At 44.1% G+C, this 12,658-nt stretch overlaps 1 protein-coding gene across 2 annotated transcripts in view; it reads right to left on the reverse strand.

The window, feature by feature from the left end:
• Positions 1-12,658, reverse strand: part of LOC126299360 (chymotrypsin-like elastase family member 2A) — a 141,079-nt gene that overhangs the window by 99,672 nt on the left and 28,749 nt on the right. Inside the window, exons 2-3 of one of the 2 annotated variants that reach the window (XM_049991221.1) lie at positions 12,172-12,341; positions 3,586-4,025 (exon numbers count right to left, since the gene is read on the reverse strand). In XM_049991221.1, the coding sequence (XP_049847178.1) occupies positions 3,586-4,025; positions 12,172-12,341 (610 nt within the window). Of the gene's footprint in view, positions 1-3,585; positions 4,026-12,171; positions 12,348-12,658 lie in introns of both variants that reach the window. The other variant, XM_049991220.1, reaches the window with a different exon arrangement.

A 12,658-nucleotide genomic window follows, 5' to 3' on the forward strand; every position in this document is an offset into this window, starting at 1 on the left:
AGCGCTACATGCGAACACTGCGACAGCTAGACCAAACCACAACAGTGCACTACAGCCACACTCGTAAACACGGTCGTCATCGTAAACATGTCCCTGCAGATGCTCCTCGCCGACTGTGGCCCGTGTTTGTTACAACAAGCAACTGAAAGTCGGAGGTTTCAAGCGTCAACTTTAGGTTACAATATCTCCGGATGTAATTAACATTTTACAATGGAACAAACGGCACTGATTACGTATTTGTTTATATGTTCAGATGTGCTAACAAAACTAACGTGGTTCCATTTAAAAAAACGTAGGTTTGTATTAAAAAACATACTTCCGTGCATTTTTGTATGGTTTGTATTAAACAATTACACTAGCCCCTCCCCTCACGTTCGGTCTGTGGAATCGGTTCGTCGGTATTTGATGTGGTTTACGAAATATATCCAGCGGTAACGATAGGTGACTCACCCTGTATATATAGTGATTTAGAAGTAACTGACAGACAATGAAAATAATAAAACCGTGATAAGCGCATGTTACAGCAATAAGTAAGTGTTACAGAAAAGCTAGGCGCCTTAAGATGTAAGTTTACTATAAAGGGCACTAAAAATTTCCCGTCTGAGGGCTTTGTTGCAGTGTATAAGCAACGTAGAGCAACTCCGATGTGAGCATATAAGCACCAACTTGCAGGCAAGAGATTAGTGTTGCATTCGGGTCTTTCCAATGCGCTGACCGTAAATTTGGAAACGTGAATTATGGCGACGTTATTACCAAATGCATCCAAACAGGACCAACGTGCTGTTATTCGTTTTTGGCTGCCAAAAGACAAACACCGGAAGATATCCATTGGAGAAAGAAGAACATGTATGGGGTAGCATGTCTGTCCAGAACCACTGTCGTGGAATGGTGCACCAAATTCTGTGCTGGTTTCGATTCGACACAAGACGCTGTTCGATATGTGAGGCCAGCCTCATCCATTACGGACAAAAGCAAATGGGCGCTTGACGATGCGATTAACGCGGACCAGCGCATAACCATCTGTGTGCTATCAAAAGTTTCTTTCAGTCCTGTGCAACACATTATCCCGCAGGAGTTAGGCTACCATAAGGTCAGCAGCCAGTGGATACCCCGGACGTTGAATGCTGAACAAAAAGCAAACTGAATGGCTGTTTGCCTGAAGCACCTGATGCGTTTCAGTCTAGATGGAAACACGTACCTTGAGTGAATTGTTGCAGGCAACATATCCATCGTTCCCTCGTTCCAAGAAGTTCAAGAGCCAGCCATCTGGTGGAAAGGTGATGCTTACCCTGTTCTTTGATTAGCGATTACCATTGCTCATTGATTTAAAGGAACCTGGTATCTTCATCACTGGGAACGGAACTAGGCAACCCTGGAGAAATTACAGCGTCCATAACGTCGGAGAAAATTGTGGCAGAGAGTGCTGCTGCTTCATGATAAAGAACTTCCGCAATCGCAAATGTCGTAATGCAGAAGTTACTCCTACTTATGTGGGAGACACTAGTGCTCATACCCTATAGTCCTGATCTCTTCCCATGCGATTACTACAACTTTGGTCCCTTACAAAAGGCCTTGAATGGCCGACGATTCCTGTCAGACAAGTATGTGCACCAAACAGTTACGGACTTCTTTAAGCAGCAAGACATAGTGCTTTACCAAATGGATATTTTCAACCTGGTGTGTCGGAGGGATGATTGTCTCAATACTGACGGTGATTTTGCCTGATTGGCATACCGATTCTGGACTGCACAGCCTTCAAACAGCAACTTCTTGATCGCCCTTTATACAAAGAATTGCAAATACCTATCCATATTTTGAACGAACAGATATTTCTAAAAGAAGAAAATGCCATATTTTGTTTCAGGAATATCGTATAATCCTGTCATTGTGTAGCCTCCTCAGTACAATTCTGACATGAGTGTACCTTGTAATTATATCTTGACAGTGTTAAACTTTGTCAGTTACCTTCTTTTAAAGCAATTTTGTGGTTTTTTTAACCTTAGTATTTTATGCATACACATCACCTTCCTTACATGACATGACATAAATTATTCAATCTGTATATTGAGTAAGCAGTACAGGAAACAAAAAAAAATGGAGTAGGTATTAAAATCCATGGAGAAGAAATAAAAACTTTGAGGTTCACCGATGTCATTGTAATTATGTCAGAGACAGCAACGGACATGGAAGAGCAGTTGAACGGAATGGAGGATATGAGATGAACATCAACAAAAGCAAAACTAGGATAATGGAATGTAGTCGAATTAAGTCAGGTGATGCTGACGGAATTAGATTAGGAAATGAGACACTTAAAGTAGTAAATGAATTTTGCTATTTAGGGAGCAAAATAACTGATGATGGTCGAAGTAGAGAGGATATAAAATGTAAACTGGCAATGGCAAAAAAGAAAAGCATTTCTGAAGAAGAAAAATTTGTTAACATCGAGTATAGATTTAAGTGTCAGGAAGTTGTTGCTGAAAGTATTTTGTATGGAGTGTAGCCATGTATGGAAGTGAAATATGGACGATAAATAGTTTAGACAAGAAGAGAATAGAAGCTTTCGAAATGTAGTGCTACAGAAGAATGCTGAAGATTAGATGGGTAGATCACGTAACTAATGAGGAGGTATTGAATAGAATTGGGGAGTAGAGGAGTTTATGTAACAACTTGACTAGAATAAGGGGTCGGTTGGTAGGACATGTTCTGAGACATCAAGGGATCACCAGTTTAGTATTTGAGGGCAGCGTGGAGGGTAAAAATCGTTGAGGGAGACCAAGAGATGAATACACTAAGCAGATTCAGAAGGATGTAGGTTGCAGTAGGTACTGGGAGATGAAGAAGCTTGTACAGGATAGAGTAGCATGGATAGCTGCATCAAACCAGTCTCAGGACTGAAGACCACAACAACAACAACAACAACAACAACAACGTGACATATTCCAAACAGAGGGTTTACGGAGCCTCTGTTTTTACCTATTTTGCTTTGACAATTTTACCTGTTTCTCTTACTTGACTACTTCATACATGTGCCTCACCCACCCAGCACTACACGTGTTCCTGGTATTAGGTTCATATTACTTTCACATAAGATAGGAGTTAATTGTTACACGTTTCTTAAATGACATGGGAACTTCGGCTTATGAGGCTACTGGTACAACTACCTCCATGGTAATTTTCTATGTTTCTTTTAAGTTTTTGTATGTTAACAAACTTATGTCTTAAAGTTACCATAAGACATGAGTTTTTATACCACAACTTATTGCTGTAAGTTACATCTACGACATCAAGTTATGTAAGGTCCTTTGAAGTATCCACTTATAGTTTTTAATCTTAAAGCTATAATATGTTTATAATGTAGCTACATTTTCTTATGTGCACGATAAATTATGTACGAGACTGTATCAACTTTGCTTACTATCTTCACAACGCTAGGATCATACCGTCTTTGGAGTTGTCTCCATAGAGCCCATCTGTCCCGTTTTTTATCCAACTAACTACAGTTAGGCTGTGCACCCATCCAACATCAAACTCCCAGGAGGAAGGTTTTCCAGTAATTACAAAGAATAGCATTGCATAGCACAGTACCTGTCTGGCTCTTTCAGCTTAGGTTTACCCGCTGTCGACGGCCGGTGAGGCTTCACAGGTTTCTGTGTAGTTGGTTGCTTAACGCCAAAGACCCACTGGCTGGGAGGACGCTGCGTTTGAGGTGGAGGCTGCTGCGTTTGAGGTGGAGGTTGCTGTGTTTGAGGTGGAGGCTGCTGCGTTTGAGGTGGAGGCTGCTGCGTTTGTGGTGGAGGTTGCTGCGTTTGAGGTGGAGGCTGCTGCGTTTGAGGTGGAGGTTTCTGCGTCGTCGGCTTTGGAGTGGTAGGCTTGACAGCAGCCAGCCAGTGAGGTGGCTTCTGGGTGGTCGGAGCCGCCGTCGGCTTCACGGTTGTGGGCTTGATGACATCCGACCAGCTTGGAGGTTTCTCTGTGGATGGGGCGGTCGTCTGCATTTCTCCTTCAGACTGAGGTTTGTGTGTCACCTGGTAATACGAGACACATATTAGGCTGACTGCTGTCACGTGGGACCTCCATACCCACTACTATCCACAGCTGAGAGGAGTGTGTACAATTGGAAAGAGGCAATTGGGTGAGCACTGCTCATTCTCTAGAGAGAATAGTACACACTGTTCTAAAACATTTTCGTGCATGCACTCATGTCAAAATTGTAACAGTGACCCACTCAAAAAGGTACGAGCGATGTAAACACACATGAAAGGACAAACTCAGGACCTTTGCCTTTCGCGGGCTAGTGCTCTCCGACTGAACTACCCTAGCACGACTCACTACCCGTCCTCACAGCTTAAGTTCTGCCAGTACCTCGTCTCCTACCTTCCAAACTTCACAGAAGCTCTTCTGAGAAGAAGTTTGCAGAAGAGCTTCTGTGAAGTTTGGAAGGTAGGAGACGAGAACTGGCAGAACTGAAGCTGTGAGGACAGGTAGTGAGTCGTGCTAGGGTAGTTCAGTTGGAGAGCACTTGCCCGCGAAAGGCAAAGGTCCCGAGTTCGAGTCTCGGTCCGGCACACAGTTTTAATCTGCCAGGAAGTTTCATATCAGCGCACACTCGGCTGCAGATTGAAAATCTCATTCTGGATACATGAAGGGACTTCAAAAACTAAGCTTCACATGTGGGCGCACCCTAAGACCATTGCGCAACAATGGTAGTGCATTGTCAGAAGAGAATATATCATCCAAGTTTCCTGCAGACGAGGTTTTACTGTGGTAGAAAAAACAAGTGAATAACAGCGTGTGAGTGAAGCAAGGACAACGACTGTAAATGTACTCCAAAGTTGAAGCGCACAGGACAGTACAGTTCTTTTTGGCAAAATGTGTAAACTGCACACAGGTCAACCATGAAATTTTGGTCATGTAAGGTTCAAATGGTTCAAATGGCTCTGAGCACTATGGGACTTAACAGCTGTGGTCATCAGTCCCCTAGAACTTAGAACTACTTAAACCTAACTAACCTATGGACATCACACACATCCATGCCCGAGGCAGGATTCTAACCTGCGACCGTAGCAGTCACACGGTTCCGGACTGCGCGCCTAGAAGCGCGAGACCACTGCGGCCGGCAGGTCGTGTAAGGACCAAACGCAATTTCGCGTCCAGCCATGGTGAATTTGACCAAGGCCGCACAGACTTGCGCGATTCTGAGCGGGCCGGAAGGCCATCGACATGTAACACAACAGCTACATCTGCAAACATCTACATTTGCATCTACATACATACTCCACAAGCCACGATATGGTATATGTCGGAGGGTACCATGTACCAACAGTAGTAATTTTCCTTCCTGTTCCAATCGCATATGGAGGGAAGGAAAAAAGACTATCTATACGCCTCCACATGAGCACTAATTTCTCTCGTTTTCGCGGTCCTTGCTCTAAATCTACGTTGTCAGCGTAGAATCTTTGCGCAGTCAGCTGCAAACGCGTGTTCTCTAAATCTTCTCAACAGCGTTTAGCGAAAGCAGCGTCGTCTTCCCTCCACGGATTCCCACTCCAGTTAGCGAAGAATCTCCGTAACAGTCGCGGTAACAAATCTACCAGCACGCGTCTGAATTGCTCGACGTGCTCGTTACTTTTTATATCGCTTTGCGTCGATACTCTTGGATATTTAATCGACGTAACTGTGTTAAGCAGCACTCCATAAATACTGCATTCAAGCATTACAGCATAGTTTTTCCTACTCATTTACCTTAACTTATATTTTTATAAACTTAGGGCAAGCTGTCATTCACCATGCCAAACAGAAACTCTTAAGTCATCCTACTTCCTTCTACGCTCGCCGGCCGCGGTAGTCTAGCGGTTCTAGGCGCGCAGTCCGGAACCGTGCGACTGCTACGGTCGCAGGTTCGAATCCTGCCTCGGGCATGGATGTGTGTGATGTCCTTAGTTTAGTTAGGTTTAAGTAGTTCTAAGTTCTAGGGGACTGATGACCATAGCAGTTGAGTCCCATAGTGCTCAGAGCCATTTGAACCTTCTACGCCCACTCAACGACGATACTTTCCCGTATGCTACAGTATCTTCAGAAAACAGTCGCAAATTGTTGCTCACCCTATGCGTTATATCATTTATGAACACAGGGTGGACAGAACAGTCTGAAAAGCTTGTAAGGCTATTACAACGATGGTTGTGCTAAGAAATAATTTTTAAGAAAAAAATTGGACACGTTGTGCCGTTTCCATGTTAATTAGCACAGACGTTAGCCAATCAGTTCGTTACGGATGCAAATTCAAGCACCTGCACGCTCTAGAATGCGGTAATGAACAGACATCTATGGGTGCAAGAGTTACCATTTGTTCAAATGCTCATTGCCAGTTAAAATGTGAGTTTTTCCAAAGTGCTGGATTTAAGCTAGATGAGCAAAAGCCACGTTTGTTCTGTGTGAGGAAATGAAACGAAGAAAACGTGTGGCGACACTGTCTCTAGCAGGCTGCTTGGATATGCAGGTGCAACGATCCGATGGGCTAACTTCAATGCCAAGTATATCGGTAAGGCGCAACACATCGAATTTTTTTCTTAACAGGTATTTCTCAGGACAATCTTCCCTGAAACACGCTTACAAGCGGTCTTGCCACACTTTACTGGACCACTCATGATGATACCCTTGTCTCTGACGAACACTCGCCGTCACGTACTAAATGTTATCGCTGAAGAAGTCTTCAAGCCACTCACATATCTGGGCACCTATTCCGTACCCTCGTACCTTCGATAACAGTCTACTTTGGGGCCCCATGTCAAACGCTTATCTTATTTGAAGTCTAGGAATATGGAATCTGCCCGTTTTCCTTGCTCCATGGTTCGCAGGATATAGTGCGAGAAAAGGGCAAGATTAATTTCGCACGAGCGATGATTTTTAAATCCGTGTTGATCTGTGGATGGAAACTTTTCTGTCCCAAGGAAATTTATTATATTCGAACCTAGAATATGTTCAGTAATTCTGCAACATACCTACGTTAAAGATCATCATCATCTTCTTCTTCTTTTGTTTATTCAGCCTCTACATATCTACCCCTAGACATAAACTTCTTCCAGACATTTCCATGTCGACTTCGGATCTGTAATTTTGCAGGTCAGTTATTTTACCCTTCTTATATACAGGAGTTACCTGCGCTATTTTCCAGTCTTTTGGGACTTAGTGCTGGGCGAGAGATTCGTTATAGGTGCGAGCTACGTAAGGGGCCATTGCCGTAGAGTACTCTCTGTGAACCCGAATTAGGATTCTTTCCGCATCAGGCGACTTGTTTTCAATCTTCCACCTGTTTTTCAAAGCCAGGAATGCCTGTTTTTATGTCCTCCTACGGAAGTCTGTTCGATCTTCTTGTGTGATTGATTTTTTAAACACGTAATTTAAAACTTCAACTTTCGCTTTGGCATCTTCTATTGCCATATCAGACTGGTCGACGACAGACTGGAGAGAAGCTTCCGATCCACTTAGTGATTTTACATAGGACCACAGTTTTATCGTTTTTTTCTGTCCTTAATCCACTTACCCGAAACATACTTTTGCAGAGTGTGATTAACACTTGGTTTAAGCTCTGCCCACAATCCCTTTACGTCCACCATATTGACGCTAAATGAGGTACACTCATTGTTTAAGAAAGATGCTAACAGCTGTTTTTTTGCTCTTTCCAGCATAAATACTCTCCTAGCCTTTTTGATGGATTTATTGACTTCAGTATCCATCGTCGCTATGATGAAGGCATGATCACTTATCCCAATCCTTATATTGACAAGGTCGATGAAGTCAGGTCTTTGTAACTACAAGATCCTAAATACAGGGTGATTCAAAATTCCGTCAACATTGGAAAATGCACTAATACACGGAATAATGTAGGCAGACAGGTAAAAATTGACACACCTTCCTGAGATGACGTGGGGTTTTATGGAAACCAAAAGCGAGTGTGAAAACTGTCCAGAACGTGGCGCTGGACAGCACCACGTCACTGATGCCGCATAAGAATCGTGTATAAAACGAGCTGTAGTGAGAGAGGGGGTCAGATCATCCCTAGCCTCGCTGATAAATACCCGCTGGAAGGAGCGAATTTTTTGCAGAATGTGCTCATCTACATATTGCTACACTTGTGAAAGATCTCTTGCACACATCCTGTGGTGAGGATCGCGTGCTGAGCTGTCACGTCCGTTGTTCTTGGGCTCCCAGGTTCGCAGACCTCAATCCGTGTTATAATTGGTTGTGTGGTTCCCTGAAGTCGCAAGTATACTGTGATGGTTGTGGGCTTCCCTGACGTCGCAAGAATACCGTGATCGTCCGACCTCACTGGGGATGCTAAAAGACAGCATCTGACGGCAGTTTCTCGCCTAATCTACTGATATACTGTACAGTGTTATTCACAACATTGTCCCTCGACTAAAGATATTGTGGATGAATGACGGGCGAGAAGTCGACCATTCGTTATAAAGAACATCGTCTATGGTAAAAATAAATTGTTATACTAATTATTGCTTTTGTATCTTCTGAAGCACCATATTTTGGTCATTTTGTGTACTTTTTGGTTTCAATAAATCCCCATGTAATTTCTAGCAAGCGAGTCAATTTTTACCTCTCTACCTCCATTATTTTGTGAAATGATGAGTTTTGAAATGTTAATACCTTTTGGGTCTCTCTGCATTTCCATTGTGTGCGGGTTTCCGAATTTGCTGCTCAAGAGAGTTTTCGCAAAACGTGTTCAGAACTGGTCCACAAGACTACTGTCTCTACCACCTATAATTAATCCCAAGTCCAGGCAACAGAGGAAGATCGTCTGGCGGAAAGAGATTTTCCAACGAAGAGGACTTTCACACAGCGGTTCACGAATGGCTCCATGAGATAGGAGACGATTTCTACCATCGAAGAGCTGTACACTTAGTAGAACGTTCCAACAGTTATTTACAAAGACTTGGTGACTATGCTGAAAATTAGTGTCATCTGTCTGTGTCAGTTTGTAGTGAATTCCAACATTCGACAAATGTTACTTGGCTTGCAGTAATAACGTGTAACTTACTTTTTGAAGTCCACTTGTAAATCGACTTATCACTTCACTGCACTGGTACTTCCGAAACAATATCGATATAATTCTCCATTTGTGCGTACGTGTATCAGAAGGTGCTCTATCAAAAATTCAGTAATGATGGTACTGAGTATACAGCTACTGTATTGGAATATTTAATCACAGTACATATTTCGTTTTATTCATTCACAACATCATCTATGAGATAGTTCTCTCAGCTGTTTGTTGCTTACCTTGTCAATGTGATGTCTAGATATACGTTTGCCTAGAATTTTCCTCTTACGCTCCAGTGCTGCACATAAAAGAAAAGGAAGAATAACATCTTGACCCTTTCAAAATTCGCGAAGAAGTGGTTTCAAATACTTATACGGCTGCAACAGATCCCTAAATCGCTTAAGGCAGACGCCAGGACGGTTCCTTTGGAAATGACCGAATTCCTTTGCCTATGTAATTGCATCCGAATCTTAAGCTCCGTAATGACATTGTTGTGAACGGGACGTTAAACATTAGACCGACTTTTACTGTAGGGCGCTATGTAGAGGAAGAAAACATGTGCCTAAACTCTAAGATCTACAATCTCCCAACGCAACGGAATCGTGTACTCGAGACACATTGTTTACTCAAGACACATCGTCTATATTGAAAGCCTGACTGCCAAATTACTGTCCCTACCGAGATGCGATTAAAATACACTCTGCAAATGATAAAAAGGAAAACAATCCAGAAGAAGAAATCAAATATTTTCTGTTGGCCCGGGATACCTTCAAGACTTTCCGGACAACGGAGAATTATCATATAAGAACAATATTTTAGTTGGGAGAACATAAACAGCGAACAGTGAAACACAGCTAGGCTGACAATGAAATCTATTCGTAAGTAATACAACACTTTTTTTCTGATCGCAGGTTAGTTTTATTCGGGATTCCAATACACCATATTATTCCCCACCCTTTGGGCTACAAATTCCTATATACACTAGTGGCCATTCAAATTGCTACAACACGAAGATGACGTGCTACAGACGCGAAATTTAACCGACAGGAAGAAGATGCTGTGATATGCAAATAATTAGCTTTTCATACCATTCACACAAGGTTGGCGCCGGTGGCGACATCTACAACATACTGAGAGTTTCCAACCGATTTCTCATACACAAACAGCAGTTGACCGGTGTTGCCTGGTGAAACGTTGTCGTGATGCCTCGTGTAAGGAGGAGAAATGCGTACCATCACGTTTCCGACTTTGATAAAAGTCGGATTGTAGCCTATCGCGATTGCGGTTTATCGTATGGCGACATTGCTGCTCGCGTTGGTCGAGATCCAAAGACTGTTAGCAGAATATGGAATCGGTGGGTTCAGGAGGGTAATACGGAACGCCGTGCTAGATCCCAACGGCCTCGTATCACTAGCAGTCGAGATGACAGGCATCTTATCCGCATGGCTGTAACGGATCGTGCACCTAACTCTCGATCCCTGAGTCAACAGATGGGGACGTTTGCAAGACAGCAACCATCTGCACGATCAGTTCGACGACCATGGCTGCGGTTACCCTTGACGCTGCATCACAGACAGGAGCGCCTGCGATGGTGTACTCAACGACGAACCTGGGTGCACGAATGGCAAAATGTCATTTTTTTTTGGATGAATCCAGGTTCTGTTTACAGCATCATGATGGTCGCATCCGTGTTTGGCGACATCGCGGTGAACGCACATTGGAAGTGTGTATTCGCCATCGCCATACTGGCGTATCACCCGGCGTGTTGGTATGGGGTGCCATTTGTTACACGTCTCGGTCACCTCTTGTTCGCATTGACGGCACTTTGAACAGTGGACGTTACATTTCAGATGTGTTACGACCCGTAGCTCTTCATTTCATTCGATCCTTGCGAAACCCTACATTTCAGCAGGATAATGCGCGACCGCATGTTGCATGTCCTGTACGGGCCTTTCTGGATACAGAAAATGTTCGACTGCTGACCTAGCCAGGACATTCTGCAGATCTCTCACCAACTGAAAACGTCTGGTCAATGGTGGCCGAGCAACTGGCTCGTCACAATACGCCAGTCACTACTCTTGTTGAACTGTGGTATCGTGTTGAAGGTGCATGGGCAGCTGTACCTGTACACACCATCCGAGCTCTGTTTGACTCAATGCCCAGGCGTAGCGAGGCCGTTATTACAGCCAGAGGTGGTTGTTCTGGGTACTGATTTCTCAGGATCTATGCACCCAAATTGCGCGAGAATGGAATATATTCTAGTGTAATATATTTGTGCAAACAATACCCGTTTATCATCTGCATTTATTCTTGGTGTAGCAATTTTAATGGCCAGTAGTGTACTTTCAAAACGACGGCCTTACGCCGCCTTCCTGGGATGGCCTGTATGCCCACATGGTACCACTGTACTGGTCGACATCAAAGCCAACGTTCAGTTGTATCAATAACAGATGCTTTTTATGGTTTTCTACTAAGCAGTGAGGAACCCAGTGGGCACATACGTTTGAGTATCACAACTGGTGAACAAGTGTGAACAGAGACGTCCAGTTGCGTAGCAAAGTATTTGATTGTAGTTTGTCATTTACCTCGAATGAGAGTGTCCGCACGTTCCAACATTGTAGGAGTCACAGCTGCGTGTGACCATGCGGCATGCGGGAGATCGAACAGGTTTGCGCGACCTTGTTGCGATAATGACAGACGAGTCGCCGAATGAAACACCGTGCTTTTGTTCATTTTCAGGTCTCCGTAGACATTCTGGAAGTGTCTACGATTACGAGCGATGATCTGGTTTTTCGCCAAAAGGAACTTAATGACAGCTCTCTGCTGGGAACGCACCTCCGTCACAGACGCCATTTGAAGGCTACGCATAGCGCTGCCACCTATTGAAACTTCGTGAAACTATAAGGACTGAAGTGGGAATATTCCGCGATGTCTTGCAACGAATTCCGCATTTTTTCAACTGAAATTGGTCGAGAAAAAAGAAGTGTCGCGTTACTTATTGAACGCCGCTCGTATTTTGGATGACCAATAAGACACTTCAGCATTAGCTAACAGGCGGAAAGGACGAGGGGAAGTGCAGTTTCGCCACATCTTCCCGGCTGGCTACTGGCCGCTGTACGTACGTGCGAGTGTCCGTGCTGCAGCTGGTGCAGGAAGAGCTGCTGCTGGTGGAAGAGGTTGTACTGCTGCTGCTGCTGGTACTGCACGTAGCTCTGCAGCCCGGCGCCGAACAGCGACGCCGACGACGAGAAGTTCAGCGGCTTTGAGGAAAAGTAGTAGTGCTCTGCGCCTGCTGCACCTGCAACCGTTAAAGAGCCTTTTCACAAGATCGACTTCGTTGTCTCAACTGACTAAGCTCGAGACAAGTGAGTCCACTGCAACGCTCCTGGCGTTTGTTCCTGTACTGAGCCTCGTCTGTTTCGAGCGGTCACTTTCGTTCACACGGCAGTTCCAAAACTTTGTGTGTTGTGAGAGCTGTCTGCTATGCAGCCTGGGAACTATACTGTAAAAGTGCGGCTACGAGGGGCTACACTTTTTACGAAAAAAAAATTGTAACAAAATGTAGGAACAAGCAGGGGTAATAGAGTTCATTAATTACCAGAGCAAAAT

Source organism: Schistocerca gregaria, chromosome X (genome assembly GCF_023897955.1).
Source record: "Schistocerca gregaria isolate iqSchGreg1 chromosome X, iqSchGreg1.2, whole genome shotgun sequence".
In the NCBI taxonomy this organism is placed as follows: domain Eukaryota; kingdom Metazoa; phylum Arthropoda; class Insecta; order Orthoptera; family Acrididae; genus Schistocerca; species Schistocerca gregaria.